The sequence below is a fragment of the Amborella trichopoda genome, chromosome 11 (assembly GCF_054954075.1).
Source record: "Amborella trichopoda isolate Santa Cruz 75 chromosome 11, AtrichopodaSantaCruz75HAP2 v2.0, whole genome shotgun sequence".
NCBI lineage: Eukaryota > Viridiplantae > Streptophyta > Magnoliopsida > Amborellales > Amborellaceae > Amborella > Amborella trichopoda.
The window spans coordinates 8406942-8429221 of NC_142346.1; the positions used below are offsets into that span (position 1 = coordinate 8406942).

A 22280-nucleotide genomic window follows, 5' to 3' on the forward strand; every position below is an offset into this window, starting at 1 on the left:
ACTAGAGGTAGAAGAGCACAGGCCCCTTGTGATTGAAAGAGCATAAACCTTCCATGTTCTTGAAACCTCTCAGAAGTTGAGAAGGGAGAATATGCATCACAATCATGGACCAATGTGTTTTCACTTAAAAATAAAATGGTAATCTTTAAGTGTAGTCCTCGTCATTCATTAAGCATTCAGCCAAAATATTGACCATGATTTGTAAATTTGATGTCTTTGAATATGTCTAGCTCAATCCTTCTTCCAAAAGGTTCAATCAATCAAAGTGTTATGCCGGTGCATAAAAGTTGAATTTACCCAAGAACAAGAACAAAACCAGGTACAATACATGCTTTTTTATGCAGAATTTTTATTTTCATTTTTAGAGGTGAGAATATCACGTCATCATTTGCTAGGAGGGGTGTCCTAAAATACCTAGCAAGCACCAAATACCATCACAATATCGGCCGAAAGGCTACATTTGCAAAACCTCAAGGTGGGTATGTACTCAAATAGGTTTTACCGAGTTTTTCAAAAGCAGGGGTCGATTAGCAGAATGGTAAAGGCGTTTAATATTTTCAATCCAAATAAATACAAATTATAAGCTAAGCATAAATAATGGAAATAGTCAAGTAGGAGGAAGGAATATGTAAATTTAGCAAACCACAACTGAAAAGACACTTGAAACACAGGTCATATAGGTATAATTATGTTCTTCGATATATCAGGTAATACAGAATAATACTCCATGTTTATAGCCTAGAGATCAAATAGATGCACGTCGTGTTACTGGAATCGAATTAGCATAAGCCACTTTGAGAGTAGGGAAGCCCAAATATTGCACTCAGGTAGATCTCATCAGTTACCAAAATTAAAAATAAATAAATAAACTAATCTAAATTTTGCATAGAACATTGAAAGAAATTGAGTCTGCCATTCAGTGAATTCAGGTAACCTAAACCTTTTTTCCTTTACGTTTCGACGCAATGATGTGAAAACTTGGTTTATATTGTAGCTCTAAACCTGTTAGCTTAGAACCTTTTCCCAAAATAGGAGGCCTGTGCTAACTCCACCAAATCAATCAATGAAAAGCATGATGAGCAGATAACAACCATGATTTGACTACAGTCATACTCAGGCACCCACTTTCATATCTTTTGAGAACAGTCAAGAAAGAAAATCTCATCAATGCACTAAAAACACCACTTCCATAAACTAGATCCAAAAGACCCACATGAGCATTCAAATAAAAGAAACACATACATATTATGCACCCATGCATTCACACAATGATCCATTAGAATAGTTGCAGACAAGATGAACCAGCAACACGCAAAAGAACCAATGGTGACGAATTAAAGTTTTCACACTTAAAGAAAAATATATTATACGGACGAAATAATATAATTACAAGGAGGCTCGTCCAGAGACGAGCTGGGGCACTTAAATTTACAGGGAAAAGAAAACCAAGACTCAACTAGTAATGCTTACGGTTAGCATCCACCCATTCTGGATGGAACTCAGCTGCATTCATAAATCAAGATTTATGGAAAACAGTCAAATGTTTAGATAGGAAGGGAGAGATTTCTCAAAAATGAATTTGAGGAAAAAAGATTTACCATTGACATATTATATACACTAACAACAAAACCCTATTCAAATAAACCATCCATATTCTTACCACCCATACACAGGATTCTCCACCTGAGGGGGGAAGAGATGCAAGTCCTGACAGTGTTGAAAATCATAGTCCTTTGTGCCAGGTATAGCACCTGTTGATAGCCTCAATATCTCAGTCCCAGTGAGGCAATAATGGCCAAAAGCCAAACCCCCATCAACAATTTCATTCAAGCCTGGCAACGAGACTGACTTTTTCATTTTCACAAATCCTTTGCCTGAAGGTTGGGCTTCTTCACTATTATTCAAGACTTTGTCAAGCTCAGCGTATTCTATGAATCTTTGAGTGGCTGCCTCCCAAGACAGATTATATCTTTGTTCAGGAGTGAGAGGTTGGGGCTCACTTTCCATTGCTTCTCTCACACGAGAAACAAAGTCTTCTGATGTCTTGTAAGTCAGGCAGTTGGGGAATGATCTGAAGAATTCATTTGATGGGTGGTCAGCACAAATCACGAATTTCCCCATTGCAAGGGCCTCAGCTGTTGCGGTGCATAAGACATCACTAGCACTGGGGTTGATAAAGACCTTGTACCTGCAAGAGGAAACATAATGAAAAATACGTATTGCAAATCTCTTAGCTAAGGAAAGGGGGAATATATGTCATATACGATGGACTATGATAGGCCATTGGGGTCATGAGTCAGGTATGTTCGTTGAAACAATGGATGTAGATGGAGAGATTGAAACCCACCATTGGGTCATGCCCCATTGTGGTGGGTCACAGATTTATCTCCGTCTCACTCTCATATTTCATTGGACAGTCATGACCACAGTGCACTATGCTTTCCCATGGTCAGACAATAGTCTAGCTTCTCAAGCTAAGAGGTATAGAAGATTGCCATATTTTTTTTACCCATGAAGTGAATCATCTGCATGGTCCCTCCCTTTAAGGAAGTTGAGATTCAAATCCAACTTTTGGGCAGTGGATTGAACTTCAAGAGAGTCCTCTCCATTCCCATATACATCCAACTTAAAACCACCCAAGTCATGCTTGTGCTTCGATAAAAGATCGATCAACTCTCTGTACCCCTTTGCCCAAACCATCTTGCCCAAAAAGTAAGCTCCTTTAGAGAAGGCCTGCTGCCCCTGCTCCCTCTCTGCTGCTACTTTCTCCCCAACTTTTAGAAACTTAGGGTTCACACCATGTACATTACATACAACAGATTTGGGGAGATCCTGTGTTGCTGAAGAGAGACGTAGAACCTGCATATCCACCGCAAGTAATCAAGCTATCAATACACCTCTAAAGTCTTGCATAAGGACACACTATAACCCAATGGACTATGGAAGTCTGTCCAATAGGGTCATCACCGTCCAATGAAATGTACAAGGATGGAAAGCGGTACCACTACCAGGTCCAAGTGTACTCTCTCTCTCTCTCTCTCTCTCACACACACACACACACACAAAATACATTTCATTGGGGGTTACAAGCCCAAATGAACTACTACTCCATAGTTCAATGAGTTATAACATGCTTTACAATGCAAAAACAGAGAGTACAAGGAATTTGCAGTGCTCCGTAGGTGGCTTTAGTAACAATAAGTGGAGTCATGGATACACAAAAGTTGCATCATGACTTATAGAAATGTGTGGAATCTCAGGAAGTGTCTAGCTCTGTACCTTATGGCAATAAGCCCTGATGACCCAATTATTTATGTGCTTCACAAAGAAAGCCTGAAGAGCCCCGTTCCTCTCCCTCTTTATATATTCTAAGTAATTAGTGTGGACAACACCAACTACATGATTGAATTTATCAGTCCAACGCTTTCCATGGTGGTACCAGTTTAAGTGCTCTGGTTCCTCTAGAATGGCAATGTCAGCTTCCTTAGAAGGAATAAACTGTGTAGTATCCCCCGCCGCAATTATGCTTCTCCTTTCTTTCTGGAACTGAAACAGCAAAGGTTGGAAGCCAGTTTACATACGGCAAAACTCTTTTATTTTTATTTTTTTTCTTTTCAGTGGATACTGGAAACACATATCCATTTACAAATAAAGATAAAATCCTGCTTCATTTTAAATAAGTTTCGATAATGTCATAAGAAACTCAATTACCTTTCCTGGATAAAAAGCAATCTTGAAATCTGTCTTGAAGCCAACCCTTGCCTCCAACCAGTTCCTTATGTAAGCTTCCTGCTCCTCTGGTGAATCAAAAGTCAGGTTATTGGGATAAACGAGCTCTTGATCTGATTTGCAAAGCCATGGAACCAGTAGGGTCACATTTTGTTTAGCAGATTTCGATAAATACGCAGCCCTAAAGAGTGGGTTTATTGCAGTTCCAGTCATCCAAGGAAGACTTGCAGTAGTTATGATGGCAACATTTCGGTTTTGACCCTCAAAGTCTTTATTTGTTGAATCAGTCCAAAGTCCGCCTTGGTATTTATAACCTGTGCTTTTGAGAACACTGGCTATCCTAAGATCAAGTTCATCATTGGTATTCACATTATCCTCCCCATTTGCAACTGAGCTAAGTTCAAGATGATCTTTCCGTTTGTTGCTGCATAGTGCGTCCACAATCTTGTCGCACATATCTGCAGTGACATACATTGAGACCATGAATTCATTTGAGGCTACATATCATTATAGTTTAAATGACAAATCATACTTAATCAATTGAACCATAGAAAACCCCTATTTGATGGACCACAGAAAACCATAGTATAGGCAAACATCATGGTCCTAGCAAATGATGGACGGTGATGGACGGTTATGGCCCCAATGGACCGCGGTTTCCCATATTCCACTTCCCAAGTTTAGATAAAGCTAGAATCATATAAACAAGTCACCGCTCGAGAACAATTCCTTCCAAAAGAGTCTAAGAGGGCCTTTTGGGCAAAACAAAATGAAACAGGGGTGTACACCATTAATTGCATGTGTCATAAGCATTGCAGAGCAGGAGGTAGAATTAGAGAAATTCGAGTAAGTGGCTACTGAAAAGATCTATTTACCTTATAAATAGATGTGCATGGTCAAATATGATGGGTCCAGGTCAGTAATATAAAGTCTTCTTCAATTGTTGGGATTAGTTTCAGCAATTTCGGTCGATGCATAGGATTGGTATATTGCAATATAAGAAATTGAGGCTTGAGCAGCGACTAACTCAGTACAAAGCTTCCATCTAGATATGGCTATGGCTTTTGTTGGGTCTTAAACAAGATAAAAATAACAGCCGACAGTTACAGGTAGTCACTACTGGCAGCATGTGATGATAGACAATCGAGCAACGACCATCATAGCATTATCCTTCAGATGTAAAGGTAAGCTAGACTTTCCAACATTTACTCATGATTTGTTTTCTCACACATATAGATTCTTTTTCTCCCACATGTAGGACATATCTCATAATCAAGAAAAGCAAATCCTCTTTCTTTGATATACAGGCTAGACTCCAAAAAATAAAAAAGACAACTCTCAAAACCATCCTCAAGTGCCCCTATTGTCATTTGTAAACTTTCTTTTAAGGCAATTGGAGACTGTGTTATTAACCAGCATGTATCATTATTAAATTACATTAGGCTACCATGTCATGCTAGCCCCATGTCATATTTTCGTTCTTTTACAAATCTATCCACTTTTTGTGCTGCTAACATTTCCTTTACACCATTGGCCAAGTAGGCACTGTCATATCTGCAGTTAAGGCCCATAATATTCAGTACCCCCAGTGAAACTTGTTTCATAACAATTAGTTAACATCAATAGTGTTGTATAGTTTCTTCCACTTATAAAAGGGGTAACCACACGAGATTCATTGACACCTCTTAGTTTAACCAAAAAATTAGCTGGGTGAACCAGACATTACACCTTCTGTTGTCCTTTGCACTTCTTTGAATTCATGCACCAAGTAAATCCATCTAGTGTCGGTCCAATGTATTAGTAGATGGTCTGGATAAGTACTTCCAAGTCACAAAAAGATCTGATTCCCTCATTAGCATCAACTCTCCTGTAAATCATTTTATGGACAGTATCTGAAATTCCACTGTATAGACTCAATGCAGAAAAATGTCAACAACCTCACGTGAGTATGGCTTTGGGCACTTTGGCTATTTTTCCCCCCTTCAAAGAGACCATATTAGGTCCAAATAATAGGAGCTAATTCTCCCAGGACAGAACCAAACACATTCAAATTGATTGTGTATATAAGATAGCCAAGGTTATGACATCATCAGTGCATGATACATCGCCAGGGTAGAACAAGACATAGATGCGATCACAAGTCATTAAAAAGAGTTAGAGCCATAAATTGGTGAACCATTTGCAATTTTTTGATATGAACAATTTGTATGTTGTTATTCTCAAAACAATGAGTATGTTGTTGACATCCATGAATGCTCCAGATTAAGGGGGTAATGAATCAAGTGCATCCATCATCAACCATATGTTTGTATGAGTACAGGGGAAATCTATGTAATCCTCTATGGCATTGTCTGAACGACCTGGTTTCCATGTGGCCAAGCCCGCATATGTAGAAATGAGGGCCTCTTAATAAATCTATTTTTGAGATGGATTTTAAGACTTAAATTTTAAGGACATGTAATCTCTAACATGGAGATCATAAATACGAAAATAAATAAATTTTAAAAACCAGAAATAATAATTCTAGTAAGAAAACATTTGGACAGTTCGTTTCCATTGTTTTAAGATAGAACAACTACTTGCATCCATCTTTTAGATGGATGCTTCACACTTTCTCGACCGCATATGTAGAAATGCGGTCCAGTCCACATGAAACAATTTTCCTTTTCTGAATTCCACTCTAGGGCATTTTAGAAAATCTATACATTTCAACTTTCCATTTCATCACTAAGAAATTACTTTATCTCTATACACAACAACTTGAAAAGAGATACAGTACTCTAATAGATGTCCCACAAAACCAGGCTAAACCAAAAAAAGACAAATTCAGCTACCATAAATGAGTACAATGATCTGGTTATGAACCTCCTACCTCGTCTCACACCAAGTTGATCCAACAATGGCCCAGATTGCTTGACTAAATATGCCAGAAGCTCAGGTACATCCAATGGTGCCACATCCTATGATACGTATAATAATGTCGGATTAAATTTCCACTGTTATGAAACCTCAAACACTAAAAGAAATAAGCTACAAGAGTATTTAGAGAAATAACCTGTTGAAAAATGAAAAGTGAAAAAACAGAAAGATGATAAAGATACATTAACAGATGCACCAACACATAGCTAAAGCATACTCTAGCTATGCAAGTTGCTAAGTAATACTAAATATAAATGGTTAATGAGGTTTAGAGGGAAACCTTCCACTCGTCAGAGTCCTTGTCAACTGATTTCTGCAGAATATGAAGCAAACAATGACTATTAATGACAAGTACGAAATATGAATAACTTCCATCATATAGCTGCAAAAAGAAAACGCAAAGGTAAAACTCATAATTGGTTTCTTTTTTTCATTTTTTCTTTTCAAAGACCCTATTTATCTCCAAAAAGAAATGCGAAAAGACCCATCACAAAGAGGATCATACTTATATTTCTTCAAGAATGTTTCTCCTTTCAACTATTCATCCAAATCAAATAATGAGGGAAGATATCATGAGACCAGACTTCAAATTTTGCCTCAAAAAATAGATATATCACTCAAAAGACTGGTGTGCAAGTAGAATTCAGGCAAACAAAATAGAGTACCCATTCTTCAGAGACATAAATTCTACAAATATTTCTTAGAATGTGAAGAAAACTAAAACCAGAGAGAACAGACAATCTATACAATTTACCCGTATAGACAATTTCTCTGTCTGTAGAATGGGTAGTACAGACAAAATAAAAAAGGGAAGTACATAGAACAGACAATCTATACTATTTACCGGTATAGACAATTTCTCTGTCTGTAGAATGCGTCGTACAGACAAACTAAAAAGAGGGAGTACATACAAACTAAAACCAGAGAGTACAGACAATCTATACTATTTATCGGTATAGATGATTTAATAATTAGTTCATATTACAGAAAAACATAATCTATTACGTCAATCATTTCATAAATTCATCTCTGAAAGACTAACCAATTCAAACTAACAGAAAAAACTGCAATCTGGTAGTTATTCAAATATCATCAAATATCCAAAATTGAATTATGTATGTGTGTGTGTATACATAGGAAAAAGTTTGCAACCTTAAAATGTGAATAAAGGAACACCTAAAAAATGCATCATAAAAGGTTGTTTTGATGCTGCAAAACCCTCTAATTGATCATCAACAAATTATCTGGACCGTCCATTTTCAATATTTTCAGGTGCTTACTACTTGATTTGAACCATTTTTGGAGTCTAAAGTTTTACAACTAGAGATAAAAATAGATTCTCAAGCCATCGTAAGAATTGTTTCACACCAAAATTACATTTATGATAACATTTGGAGGTGTGCCTTAATTTCATTATTTAAGGTTGTAACCTTATGCAAACTAAAAAGCTAACCAAGTTCAGAGAAACACTTTAATATAACAATAAACTGAATCAACAAAAGCTATCACAACTCATTCCCACAAATTAAAAATCAACAAATAAAATAGAAAAGGGAATGAGGAAAGAAAGGTACCAGACTATTCTTCAATTTCTCGACAAACTCGCTATTCTTAAAGTTGGTGAAAATATCAGGAGGAGGAACCCCTGAAGAAGCCCTGCGCTCCAATTCCTTCAACCCTGTTCTCAAAACCTTAAATGGCTCCCATTCCTTTTGCCCGTCCCCCTCCTCTTTCCACTGGAAATTTGGTTTTTTTGTCCTAACCCTTCTCCTCACAATTTTTCTCTCTTGCTCAGAAACGAGGTTTAAAAGGTCCAATTTGGAGCTAGGGCTCCAATTCCCAAGAACTGCTCTTCCAAAATTAGGTGTTGAGTAAGCTCTCCTAAACTCCGACAGCTTTGGTTGAAGCTTCTTCACAAACCCTAGCTCGTGCAGAGAGTTAGTCTCAAAACCACCTTTAAAAGAGAGCAAATTCTCGAGCTCTCGGTCGAAAGAGGTGGCAAGGTCTTTGAAGGAGTTTGCCCTAGCTCTCATGAGTTGCAGGTCAGCATCTGCATTTTCTCTTACCTCTCTCCAGCCCTTCGAGATGAAGGAGAGGGCTTTCTCTGCAGTTGCCGAGCTCGACGTGCGAGGCTCTGGCCTCAAGTTGATCATGGCGTAGAGAGAGAATTAGAGAGAGAAATCAAGGGAAGTTGCAGGGGATATGGTTAGAGAGAGAAAGAGAGCAAGGTCCGGGGTTCTGGTTCGAGGTCGACCATAGAGGAGAGAGAATTGGAGAGGATCCGTGACAAAATACGGGAAGATAGTTAGAGAGAGAAAGACAAGTCCCAGAATAATTGCAGAATATGAGGTTAGGGATATAGAGAGAGAGAGTGTGGGGGGCAAAAAAAAGATTGAAATTCTAGAGAGAGGAGTGATTTTTTTATTTTTTATTTTTTATTGAGAGAGAGGGAGAGAGAGGGGTTTGGGGATCTATCAGGTCCGAACAGAGAGAGATGAGAAAGGGGTTAACGCGAGCCACAAGATCCGGGAGGCCTTCCACGTCATCTATTCATGCTGAGATGGATTCGGTGATGTGGACTCTCCCAGGTGATCTTCGTCAACGTGGAGCCACGCGGCATCATCTTACTGGGTCGGTGTATATTGCGTGGCGTTAGGGGCTGGATCTCGACTGGAATATTCGGTGGTGTGCTAACAAATTAGGAGGAAATTTTCGCCTCAGGAATATGCCTTCATTCGAGCGAGAGAGAGAGCTCGTGGTGCGTGTTATGCTTTTATTAAAATCTTCAAGTAAATATTTATTTTAGGTTTCATTATTATCAAAATTCCTCATTCCTCTCTCTCTCTCTCTAAAGCTTGGTATCGTAGCACTGCATTTGCATGCTAAAGGTTTTGAAAAACGGATCGGTGATTCAAATTCTTTTTTTTAAGATTTTCAATCTGATTTGACAAATTAACCATTTAGTTATCAAATAAAAAATTATAAAATAATTAAATGAGATACGTTCTAACCTGTTATATCAGAGAATCGGTCGATTTTGTTAAAGAACCATTAAAAAGTGACCAAAACCACTCCAAGTCGGCCGTTTTGGTAATTGTAAAGCTATAAAATTCTAAAAACATGGAGCTCTGATCGTTTCTCTGACACAACCGACCATTTCATAGGAGAACTTGGTTAGTTACCAATATTTTATATATGATTCAAATAGAGCCGATTGAGTCCTCATCCGAATCAGCGGTATAATATACAAGGAGGTCACATATCAATCATTTGGGCCAATGTGAGATTTGAAAGCTTGTGCTGCGTATGGTATTTGAGAGGGAAAAAAAAAAAAAGAGCAATGGAGTATTGAAGAACTCTTAAATGGTTAAATAAAGAAAGTGGGCATTTTTAAATCTACCAAAAATTGAGGTCATGAGAGCACGAGGGCCTAATGTAAAAGTAGCCTTAAATTTAAATGGTTCAATGATGGAAATGTTTTTCTAAAGCAGTAGTGAATACAAAAATTTGAGGATTTAAAAGCACGAGGGGCTAATGTAAAAGTAGCCATAAATTTAAATGGTCGAATGATGGAAATGTTTTTATAAAGTAGTAGTGAAAACTGCACAGGGTTTATGTGTGTCCTAGAACTCATGTACAAAAATTTAGAGGATTTAAAAGCACGAGGACCTACAAGGTGACAATTCTTATGGTAATATAGAATGAAATCTGGACACGATTTCTGTAAGTCCTAGGATTCATATGTACAAATGAGTTCTCTTAAAAATTTATTTGTGAAATAGATTTTGGACCTAATTTTTATGAAATTTATAATCTCTAGCATGAAGATCATGAACATAGATAAATTTTAAAAATTCAAAACGATAATTTATTAAAAATATTTATTTTTGAGAGAGCATTTGTATCTATTTTTACAATGGATGTTTTATGATGCAAATATAGGAATGGATCCCCTAGCGCATGCAACAATTTTCCATGAAAAATACTTTGTACGGGCTTCAATGGAGTTAAAAATGTTGAGAAAGGGTATATTGGCCATGTATTGAAGAAAGACCATTAAAATGGGGGTGAGCGGTTAGTATAGAGCCTAGGCTCAAAACCAATCAAATTGGAGCCTACCTTCAAATAGTGTTGAGAAATGTGGTTTCAATACTGGAAATTTTTGTGATAGCTTTAAAATATGTTTTTATATTTAATTATAAAATTAAAATTTTAAAAAATTGGGTAGATCGAGCAGATCTAGAAACACTTGACAATCTTGAAAATTAACGGTCCAAAAATACGTTATAAGATGCACTATTTCTAAAACTTGAAATCCATCTTTTTCTCATGTTCATATATATTGATATCGAGATGATCAATTTGAGGATATTTGAGCATCAAAATAACCTCTTTTAGTGAAATTTTTTATATAGGCTCTAATTTTATTATTTAAAGCATCTATTTTTTCCTTAAAATAGATTGAAGAGTGTAGGGCATGATGGGTGTGGGTTGCCACTGAACTTATGTTGAGGATTTGACAATATCTTTCTTTTATGATAATGCAATGGGCCAAGGATGGTATTGGTCAGTTTTTATTTCTACAGTCATCCCTTTTTGGTTGAACACCTATTGCACTTTTCTTTTTTTTCTTAATGTAATCTGCACTATTGCACAATTTTTTAATAAATAATAAAAGAAAATAGTTTGACAAGGCTACAACCCTATCAAAATAATGAAAGCCTCACCTTATAACTCATCAAAAATTACAATTTTAAGTATAGAAAAACTTTTAAATCGATAATCTCAGCTTGGACATTATGGTTATGAAAGAAATCAGAATTTGAAATTTTAAAATGGTGTATAATGCAATAAATCATCTAGATCATCCATTTTGCCCAAAAAATAAGTGTTCACAGATCCGTAAGATCTATACCATATTTTTTAGTTTTAAATTTTATTGTCGGTGTTGGAAATATATTTTAGAGCCATCGTGAAGATTTTCGATGCTGAAAGTGCTTTCCGGATAAGGATTTTAGTAGAGGTTTTATTTTGTTTTCATAAAGCCTAGGCCCTATAGAAACTTCTCCAATAATAAAAATTGTAAATTTTATTAGAAATGCTAGGGCAAAGTGCTATCCCCATTGCCATGGCAAATTAGGTCACATTCACAACTGGATCCATATAAAAATTGACAATTCAGATCAATCGTCCAATCCATATCAAAAATTGTTATATCTACTCTACTTCCCACCGTATTTCAGGAACCGGCCAGTTTTCTCTTTGAACAAGCTTGTTCCTTTCTAGAACTATACGGTTTTATAAGGGAGTTGAAGGGCTAGCTCATCTTGATTCTTTATCATTTTTTGAATTTTATTTTTATTTTTTATTTACCTAGAGAAGTGTGGGACAATTAAAAGTAGGGAGCGATTGAGATAAAGCTGACACCCACTAAAATTATAAGGAAAATGTTCTTTAATCTTTTATTTTTAACTTCTATTTATCATAAAACTCAAGAATTAAAAATATTATTTTATTGATAAAAAAAAAAAAGCTTCTACAATCCCTCAAACTCTTTTAAACATAAATTTTTTATCTAAATAAACACTAAAATGCCCCCCTATTCAAACTCATTGTTTTTTTTTTTTTTTCTTATCGCTCTAAATCACAAAATTACCGAAGAGTTCTCCTCTCTGCGTCATGTCTTTCTCCTCCCTCTCTCTCTTCAAAAATTACCCTATTCAAACTCATTGTTTTTTTTTTTTTCTTATCGCTCTAAATCACAAAATTACCGAAGAGTTCTCCTCTCTGCGTCATGTCTTTCTCCTCCCTCTCTCTCTTCAAAAATTATCTACCATATTTTCCCCAAAACTTAATCCCACGCTACTTTTCCCCTCTCTCTCAAAAACTCAGCTGGTTGGCCATGGAGTCCCTGTCTACGTAGACCTGGCCCAAGCTCGGGCCAGGTTGACATGGACAGGACTTCTTAGGAGGAAGTCCTCGAGAGTCACAGCCACTACTAAGTTTGAACCAAGGGCTCCATCGGAAGAAGGTTAAGCACCCTTAAAGAACTCGTCAATATTCATGGTGGTCAAGGGTTTTGAGAGGTCACCACCATGGCTCTGCAAACTCCTGTATGGCAAGATTGAAGATGGAACTCTGCCTCGCCAGAGGCTGAAACTGGTGCAATGTCGCCTCATACCCCATTCAACAAACCTCAAACCCTAAAAGATAGCATTAAAAACAGGTAGAAAAATCAACATAACCCTAAAATTCTCAAACCATAAAGAAGAACAGATTAAACGAAACAGATAATAAAGATCAATCAAAACCATTAGAAAAAGAAAATAAAAAAACATGAGAAGATTGAATCACCCAAGTGCATTTTCGGTTGATATTCAGTGCCATCAGTGAATTTTCCTGTGATCCACTTGTTTTTCCCGCTGTTCAGGGTGGTTTCTTGACCTTGTCTATCGATTATTTCCTTTAAAGGCAAATTACCAATCCCCAACATGAGCGAAGAAGGAGAAATGAATCCTAATCAGAGCGCAACACCATTTTTTCAAATGATACTAGAAAATGGCAAAAACTCTCGGAGAAATGGAATCGAAAAGGAAGAGAGAGAAAGTTTTAGGGTTTTGGAAGAGGGGAGGCTCGGGCCCAAAACCAGAGAGACAGAGCTTCGACTGGGTCCTCCTGGTGACTACCAGACCCTCAATTGTCCATCTCCAGTTTCCAAAAATGGCAGTTTTTGTGGAGCAAAGACACTGTAGCATCAAAACCTGTAACTAGTGAGGAAATCAGAAACTTTCAGGACAAGAAACAGGGCTACTGCGACAACAACCAGCTTTCTCTCTATACCAAAAATCCCTTCACCAAAAAACCCCAACTTTTTTTCCATCAAAACAGGCATCGCCATCGATTTTAGTGAGAGAAACAGCAAACCCAAAAATGGAAACACAAAAGACAGATGAGAGAGAAACAATTCTATTGACACCCTCAGCGCCATCCAATCTCGACAAACCGAGTATGGGGAGCTCTCAACGGAGATAATTTTTTGAGAGAGGAAAAGTAGCATGCGATTAAATTTTAGGGTGTCATTTTAGTGTTATTTTAAATAAAAAATTTACGGTCAAAAGGACCGTAAATTTACGGTCTTTTTATTTTAAATAAAAAGATATTTTTTTAAAATTATATCATTTCTATCTAGTGTTCATTGTCAATTGTGATGAAGCTTAAAATCGGATTAAAAATTCGTCTTAATGCTTGAGCTTCCTCGGATAACCCATTTAATCCAAATATTCACTAAACTGTAAGATATATTATTAAAGATGCACCTCGAAAAAAGTTTATATAAGATTGCAAAGGTGCACCTCCAAAATTTATCGAAAAATTTTGTTTTAATGTTGAAAAATTTTCAAATTGATCATCTCGACATCAAGATGTATGGATATAAAAATAAAATAAAAAAATTGTGAGTCCCAAAAATAGTGCATCTTGCAACGCATTATCTAGACCGTCCATTTTCAAGATTTCCATATGTTTATAAATCTACTTGATTTTAACCATTTTTAGAGTTTAAAATTTTATAATTAGATATGTTTTATACTAAGATTATGATAAATTTTGAATGTGCGCCTTAACTGGATTGTATAAGGTTGCAACCTTATGGAAACTGCACCCTATTTTAATATGCAAGAGAATTAATATACACATATTAATCCAAAATACTGAATATTTTACCAAAAATTTACATTTATAAGCGACCATCATAGTGAATGAAAATATAAGAGGTTATTATTATTATGGACACGATTTCTATGCGGTCAGCCCACATATTGTAGAAATGTGAGCTTGGCAATAAATATCTTTCTAAATATAATTTGATCTTGATTTTTAAAGAATATATAAATTTTAATATAGAGATCATGAATATGAAAAATAAATAAAAAAACTAAAAACAATAATTATATTAAAAAAATATTTGGACCGTTAGTTATATAGTTGTTTTTAGATGGACCACCTATTTGCATTCATCGTAAAGATGGATGGTTTATTCCTTGGACCACTTAATGTAGACATGCGGTCCAGCTTGCATGAAACAATTTTCCTATTATTATTATTTTTGGGTGGGCGTCGAGGAGAAGAATTACGTTGGGGACTTTTGAAGCTAGGAAATTAAGGTAAAATTAAGTTAATCACAGCAGAAGAAAAAAAAAAATCAAGTTACAAGGGAAATGTTTATTAGCTACTTAAAAAAATAAAGAAAAGACTAATTTACTATGCTTCATTGTAACCAATACTCCACGGCAAGAAAGAAAAGTTAAAATGAAGCAAAATTTTATTTAGAAAAATTAACAGAGCAATGGAGCGAATGAGGGACTTCCAACAAAAAAAGATGGAAAAAAATATATTTTTTGATCTTTAGACTTACGCAACTTCATACAATAAAATTACGAATGGAAATAAATAAATAATTCAATAAATTAATTTTCAAGAAAATGGGAAATAAGAAATTACACACAAGTGGTAATGATGATTATAAAAATACAAAAAAAAAAATTTGAGTGAAATCGATCAATTTTATTGCAATGGGTTTCATTTTAAATATCATTTTAACTATGAAATGGATGTAATGATCAACAAACACTAAAGCATGAAGCATGTTCTCAGTATTTACATATTTCCAATCAAATAATGAAAATTTACAATGTAATATCGCCACTTTATTTGGAAACATAAGTATCAAGATTTTTAAGAAATCTTAGTGGTTTTTGAAATTCTTTTAAGATCTAGACCGATTTTTAAGATGGCTGATCTAGATTACCGATGTGTTTTTTTTAATATTGACAAGCGCATTTACCTATGGTACAAAAAATTCATAATTCAGTTAGCTCTTAAATATAAAATAAGATGATTTGGAGTGTGCTATTGTCCGTCTCAAAGTTCAAAATAGTTTTTGTCAATTTTTGCGACACACCCCTAGCCGTTGGATTTCGCATCTAGCAAATAAGAGTGGTAATGTCATTCTTGTATCGAAGGTACCTATAGTATACAATCCCTTTAAGAAAAAGCACGGAGTCTAGAGTCTAGTTTTGTAGAAAATCAGCATATTATCTAGACAAGTTGCATGGGAAAGTACATTAATACCAAGATTATGATTTTTTTGCAATCCTTTGTGCAATGATAGAGATCTATTATTGTTGAATAGGATTGGGATCAGGAATCGCTAATCTAATCGAGACAAAGTCTTCGGTTCATTCGGGTTGGTAATTCTCATAGAGGGTCACTAGGCCGATTCCTCAGGAATTGACCCCTAATCTCACAATTATAGTAAATAATACATATTTTATTTATTTTTCTTATGATTTGAGATTAAATTAGAGTAATTTTTTAAGCTACTCATGAAAGATGAACAATTTAACACTTGATTTAATTTTAAAATACTTATAAAAAAAATACATGGGCTTGAATTGGAATAGTTGCAAAATAGTAAAATGTTAAATACTTTATCTCTAATGAATATTTTGATAAATTTCCATTTAAATTATTATAGAAACATAGAAAAGACGGTTTGTACAAGTTTTCTTTTATGGGTATGGTTTGTATAAAGTTACAACCTTAAACAATCCAATTCAGGCGCACCTCTAAGTTTTATCATAACATGTAATTTTGGTGCAAAATATTCTTAGGATAATCTGAAAATCTATTTTCATCTCTAATTATAAAATTTTAAACTCCAAAAATGGCCAAAATCAAGTATATATATATATATATATATACTATTTTTGGGACTCAATATATATATATACATCTTGATGTTGAGATGATCAATTAAAGGGTTTTTTAACATCAAAACAATATTTTCCAATGGATTTTTGGGGTGCATCTTTAATTCTACAGTTCAAAGTTGCAACCTTATACAAACTTTTTTTTTTTTTTCTTTTATCTGCTTTTTTTTTTTTCCTTTGTGTTTTTAAGCTTCTAGTAAATCACTGATTTGGCTGATCAGGATCACGTGATTCAGCAATCCAAACTGGTCCTATGGTAGGCCGAACCACCTGCCTAATCCATTTCTAATAAACTTTGATAATCACCATCCAATGGAAACATGACCAACAATGGGAGTGATGGCTTGTTCTAGTCGTTACATTTCCTTCATTTGAAAGAAGTTCGATGACCTTAAGAATTAAGCCCCATTTGGACACACTACGAATTAAAAAGGTATGTTTTTCTCCGTGTGACATGTCACCAATGATATTTTAAAATAAAAATTTTATATTATAAAATTATTTATTTTTTGTACACGAAAATTACAATCACCTCTAATTATGAGATGAAAAATTGGCGAATTATAAGTGCAAATTTTAGGGAAAACAAAAAACTTCACTGTCGTCCATAATACTTCCCCATCCAAGTATTTTGATAGCTAGTGGCTTTATATGATTCTGACGATCTAGTATCAAACGAAGGTGTTGGGTTTGGTGATAGCCAAATCACCATTCTCATATTTTCTTCTAAATACTATGGGTATCATGGTAAAAAGAAAATGAACGTTTTTGGGAATAAAGAAAGTGATATCTATATAAGAGATTCAATGAAGACATAATACCCATCGATCTTGGGTGGGAACCCAGCATTTGAGATTCCCAATACCGCAAGCTAAGGGTTACTGAGAACCTTACATTGTGTGCAAAGTTCAAGAAAACCAAAAACTTCAACTGCCGTTCATAATACATCCCCAGCCAAGTATTTTGATAGCCAGTCGCAAGGGGCCTTATTGAAAAAAAAGGCTTTTCATGGACTTCCAAATTATTTAAGAGAAATCTATGACAAGAATCTTTGGTATTACAAATTCATAGATTTTTTAAAATTTTAAATATCCAAAATTCCTAATTTCCTTCTACCGGACCCCAATGGAAATTTTGAGGACCGTCCAAGTGGAGCCTCAATGTTTACATCATAATATGTTTTATTTTTCAATACATATATAGGAATTTCAAACCTTGGAAGTGAGCTATGGAACCTTAGGTTCAAGATCCCTAACCTGAAATATACAAGTATCAACTCCTCCCACCACTCATTATGGCTCGATTTGAAGCGACAAGTGACATCAACTCCCCCCACCACTCCCTGCCTGAAATTTGCCATTATTTACAGACCACGACAAAGAGAAAGTGCAAAGAGGAAGCAGTAGTCATTTGGTGTGCTGGAGTGATATGGAAAGGTTGTTTAGCTTTAGTGCAAGGAGTTCACAATTATTATTGAAAATTAGGTGGGAAAATGACTGGTAGGGGATGTAGCATTGAGTAGGGCTGATAACCAGGCCGAGCATGGCCTAGCCATGTTCCCTTGAAAGCTGGCCTAGGCCAAAGAGGCCATGGCCTTGACCTGGCCCTAGCTCTATCAAGACTAGGTCGGGTTGAATAAAATTAAAAAATAACAAAAAAATATAGAAATAAGGGTCAGGCCAAGCCGAATTGGGCCGGCCTTGTCTTGTCTCTCAGGCCCGGCCCTGACCTTGGGCCAGGGTGGCTTGGTCCTCAGGCTAGATTTTGTGGCCAAGACCCTAGTCTTTTAGGGCTGCATCGAGCTAATCAGAGCAAGCCGGGTCGATTAGGCCCATTTCCAACCCTGTCGTTGATTAGACAGAAAGTCTAAAATAAAATTTTGTGAATGTTACGATGCATATTTGTCAGATTTCACATCCAATGACTAAGAATGATAGTGACCTTCATTGACAAAAAATAAAAAGCCTTATAGCATGCAAATATGGTCAAATAATATTGCCAACCTGGTGTACGTGTGATCTCAGGTAGAATGAAGTAAAAACAATTAAGCATATGATGAGAACTAGAAAAACAACAGAAAATTCGAAGAACAAAAAAAATTGATGCATGCACTCAGTATCCATGAAATATTAAAAGACATTTAAATACAACAAAAGGAGAAGGAATATAATAAAAAAAACAAAGCCTTTATGAAATTAAGTATTCGTGATAACAAGTTTGAAGTAGGTCGTAAATTACTTTACAAATAAAAGAATAAAAATAAAGAAAAATAAATTAATAAGTGTTTACGTGTAAATCTGGAGAGATCTCGAATGAGATCTTCTTAAATTTGTGCCAAATGAGTTAAAATTGAATAGATCGATAGAAAAATGGGGCGGTCGAATTACATATTCAAAACTAATGTAGATCCAAGAAAATCTGACCCTTTTCTAATTGGCTGACAGCATCAATTGAAATCTCACACCAAATAAATCTTTAAAAGCTAGAACTAAGAAATTTAACAAAAGAAAATTAAATAAAACAATAAATAAAAGAAAGGAAGAGATCACTGACATGAGAAAACTCTTAATTAAGAACGTTAGTTGATTTACACCTTTGTTGTCTTATCTTTCTTTATTGAAGAAGCGGCTTTCAAAGTTTTTTAGGTCTAGTAAATCTTTTGTTCCTAAGGTTTGATTTTTTAAGGTTTTGAGAATTTTTCAAGGGGATTTTGGCTTAGGATTTTTAGCCTAGGTTTTTTTTAATCTAAGGATCTTGTCCTAATTTTCTCAGGGATTTAGATTTTTCTACGAATTTTCAAGGATGTTTTGATCAATTTTCAATGGGGAACTAGAGGGGTTTATATAGGCTCAGAAATTTAAGGGGGTGCGCTATGTTTATAAGGTATAAACCTTAAATAATCAAAGTAGCAAACCTCTAAATCTTGCTAAAAGATGCATTTCGGGTCCCAAAAACTCTTACAGTACTTTAAAAATATATTTTTGTCCTTAATTATTAAATTCAAAGCTCCAAAAAATGTATATTAAGCATATCTATGAATACTTACAATTTTTAAAATTGATGGTCTACATTATAAGTTACAAGATGCACAATTTTTAAACCTTGAAACCCTTTCTTTTCTGGATATGCATTTCGTGGTCAATTATTAATTCTAGGGTTTTCAGACACCAAAACAACAATTTCCGATGGAATCGTAACGCGTGCCTTACCTCCACAATAAACCGTTCGCACACTATAAAAATTCTTTCCTAATACAATTTATGCTTATAGTTTGATAGAAAATTATGTCAAAGTATCAAAGTCTAACCATAGTTCCAAAAAGCGCTAGGAGGGTCCTAGGCGGAATGGGGGGTCCCGGCTGCCCGTGCCTAGGTGGGGGCCCAGAACCTGGGCGGCCCAGTTGAATGCAAAAAGGGTGCCCAGTCAAAGATGCTTCTAAGGACTCAAAATCTTCTAAAAAACCCCCCATAGATTTATAAAACATCAAAAAGTAAATATAATATCAATGGGTGATGTTTTGATCAATTTTTGTCAATTTTGAAAAAAAAAAAAAAATTTCGGCCTCTGGGAGGGGTGGCCGCCTAGGCAGGGCATAGGCCCTGGGCAGCCTCCTTGGGCTAGGCATTGGGCGCCCGCCTAGGTGGGTTCTGTACCACCTAGGCAGCTGCCCAGATTGGCCGCCTAGGCCTAAGCAATGCGCCCAATTAATAATTCATAAAAAAAACCTAGAAATATCTCATAAGGTAATTTTAATGTATGGAAGTTTAATGAAACCGTAACAGTAATTTATTCCAAATTGTTAAATTTCTTTAAAATAGATAAGTTAGTAACAAATGTAATTGAAAACTCTTAAAAATTTAGAATTTTAGACCTAAAATATTTTCAAATTAGTATTCTTTTATATTAGTAAATAGAATATTATATTATATTTTTTAATAAACTAAAATAAAATTTCTTATAATTAACTATTTTTGGAGTTGATTATAAACAAATTTTGAAAAAAAAAAGGAATAAAATTATCTAAAACTGGAAGAAACTATATTCTCATATTTCTGTTTTTTGGAGTTAATCGTTAATAAACTATGAAATTGGAAATGGTCATGAAATGTTTTCATATAATGAAATTGATCATTTTTTTTTGTCTTTTAAATAAAAATGAGACATAAATGAAATTTAAGGCATTTAAAATTCTGAAATTAAAAATACAAAATATTTAATGCTAGTTTAACATTTTTGGCAAAGATTGATTAACTTATTTTAGAAGCTTAAAATTCTCAATTTAAATTTGTGAAAAATTTAAATGCATCAAGAAAATAAAGCTTGCAAGACATCTAAGTTATTATAATAATTTAAAATAGAAAATAATAGAAGAATTACAAAACTAGAAAAAACCAATGAAAAGGAAACGCTAAACACGCATGTCTTAAAAAAAATTAATTGAAATTAAAAATTGGAAAACATGAAAGAACAAAAAAAGAAAAAAAAAAACACTCTAAAACAATATATAGGTAAGTAGACACACACGACTATAAAAAAAATTAATTGAAATTTAAATATTGGAATATGCTAAAGTACAAAAATAAAAAAGAATATAAAAGCGTTAAGAAACTGTTAAATATAAAAAAATTACATATTGGAAAGCTCGCTGTCTTTCTTTCTCTCTCTCTCTCTCGTTAGGATTAGGTAAAAGTCGGGTACTATGGGATTAGGCAGAAGTTGGCATCCTCCCCCATGTCTTTATTTTTCATCCAACCTTCAAACTTAAAGGGAACTATGCCGTGACTTTGTTTTCTTTTAAAATATTATGTCATGGCCACGGCTATTTCTTTTAAAATATAATTCATCTTATTCAACTAGTATTTTTTACCATAAACATCACACAACTTATTCAAATACAGTTTCCACCTATAATCTCTTAAAATATATTTTTCTTTTAAATATGGAAAAGGTTTCATACCATGATCATCTTGACCTCGATAATAAATCTTTAAAATTTTTGATACAAAATCCATCTTTAAGGTGTATTTTAGAGGAGGGCCGCACGTGTACATATGAGCTGGTTGACTCATAGAAACCCCGCCCTTTAAATATTCATTATTCTAAAGTGTTTGAAAATCTTCTTAAGTCTGTCTTTCACCCAATAAAGATTAGGAAAATTGAAAATCTTCTTAAGTCTGTCTTTCACCCAAAAAAGATTAGGAAAATTGTTTCATGCAAGGTGGACCGCATGAGTACATATGTGGTCCAAAACTTGTAAAACATCCATCTTAAAGATGGATGCAAGTAGGTGTTTTATCTATGAACAATGAAAACTAACAGTTCAATTATTTTCTTGCTAGAATTATTATTTCTAATTTTAAATTTACTCTCTTTTTTCTTATTCATGATCTCCATGTTAGAGATTATATATTTTTAAAAATTAATTCCAAAAATTCATCTTAAAAATAGATTTATTAATAGACCTGACCGCATAGAAACTGGGTCCTAAAATTTAATGTTCTCCATCAATATTCATGAAAAATGGCTGTGCCATTTTGCTATTTACCCTACATGGTGCCCTAAACTCTTCTTTAAATATCGCTTGCCTTGCGTCCTTTCCGCGGAAAGTGTCCTCCATTATTATCGGGGCACATACCTACTGTTGCGTAATAACACAGCATAAATAATAAAGAAAATGACATTTTATTCAATAAAGCATTCATTGCATAGCCTGTACAAATGCATGTGATACTAGGTTTTTAATTTTAGTACTTCAGATAATTCTATGAAAGAAAAAAAAATCAAAGTAGTAAATTAATGACCGTTATTTGGAAAAGGAAAAAGTTTATATAAAGTTGCAAGAATTAAAGATGCATCTCAAAA

The 22280-nt window shown here is 34.7% G+C and overlaps 1 protein-coding gene and 1 long non-coding RNA gene across 2 annotated transcripts; both read right to left on the reverse strand.

Annotated features, from left to right (window-relative positions):
* Positions 1-1340: 1340 nt before the first annotated feature.
* DGD1 (UDP-Glycosyltransferase superfamily protein) lies at positions 1341-9457 on the reverse strand. The gene is made up of 7 exons (XM_006854568.4): positions 8223-9457; positions 6929-6961; positions 6602-6689; positions 3712-4187; positions 3280-3546; positions 2510-2859; positions 1341-2188 (listed from the first exon to the last, which is right to left on the reverse strand). Exons 1-7 carry the CDS (start codon positions 8799-8801, stop codon positions 1657-1659), a joined length of 2325 nt encoding a protein of 774 aa, XP_006854630.1. The 5' UTR covers positions 8802-9457; the 3' UTR covers positions 1341-1656.
* A 2689-nt stretch (positions 9458-12146) lies between these two features.
* LOC148779721 (uncharacterized) lies at positions 12147-13526 on the reverse strand. Its single transcript, XR_016045070.1, has 2 exons — positions 13003-13526; positions 12147-12851 (listed from the first exon to the last, which is right to left on the reverse strand). It is a non-coding gene; the product is annotated as an uncharacterized LOC148779721 (long non-coding RNA).
* Between the last annotated feature and the right edge of the window lie 8754 nt (positions 13527-22280).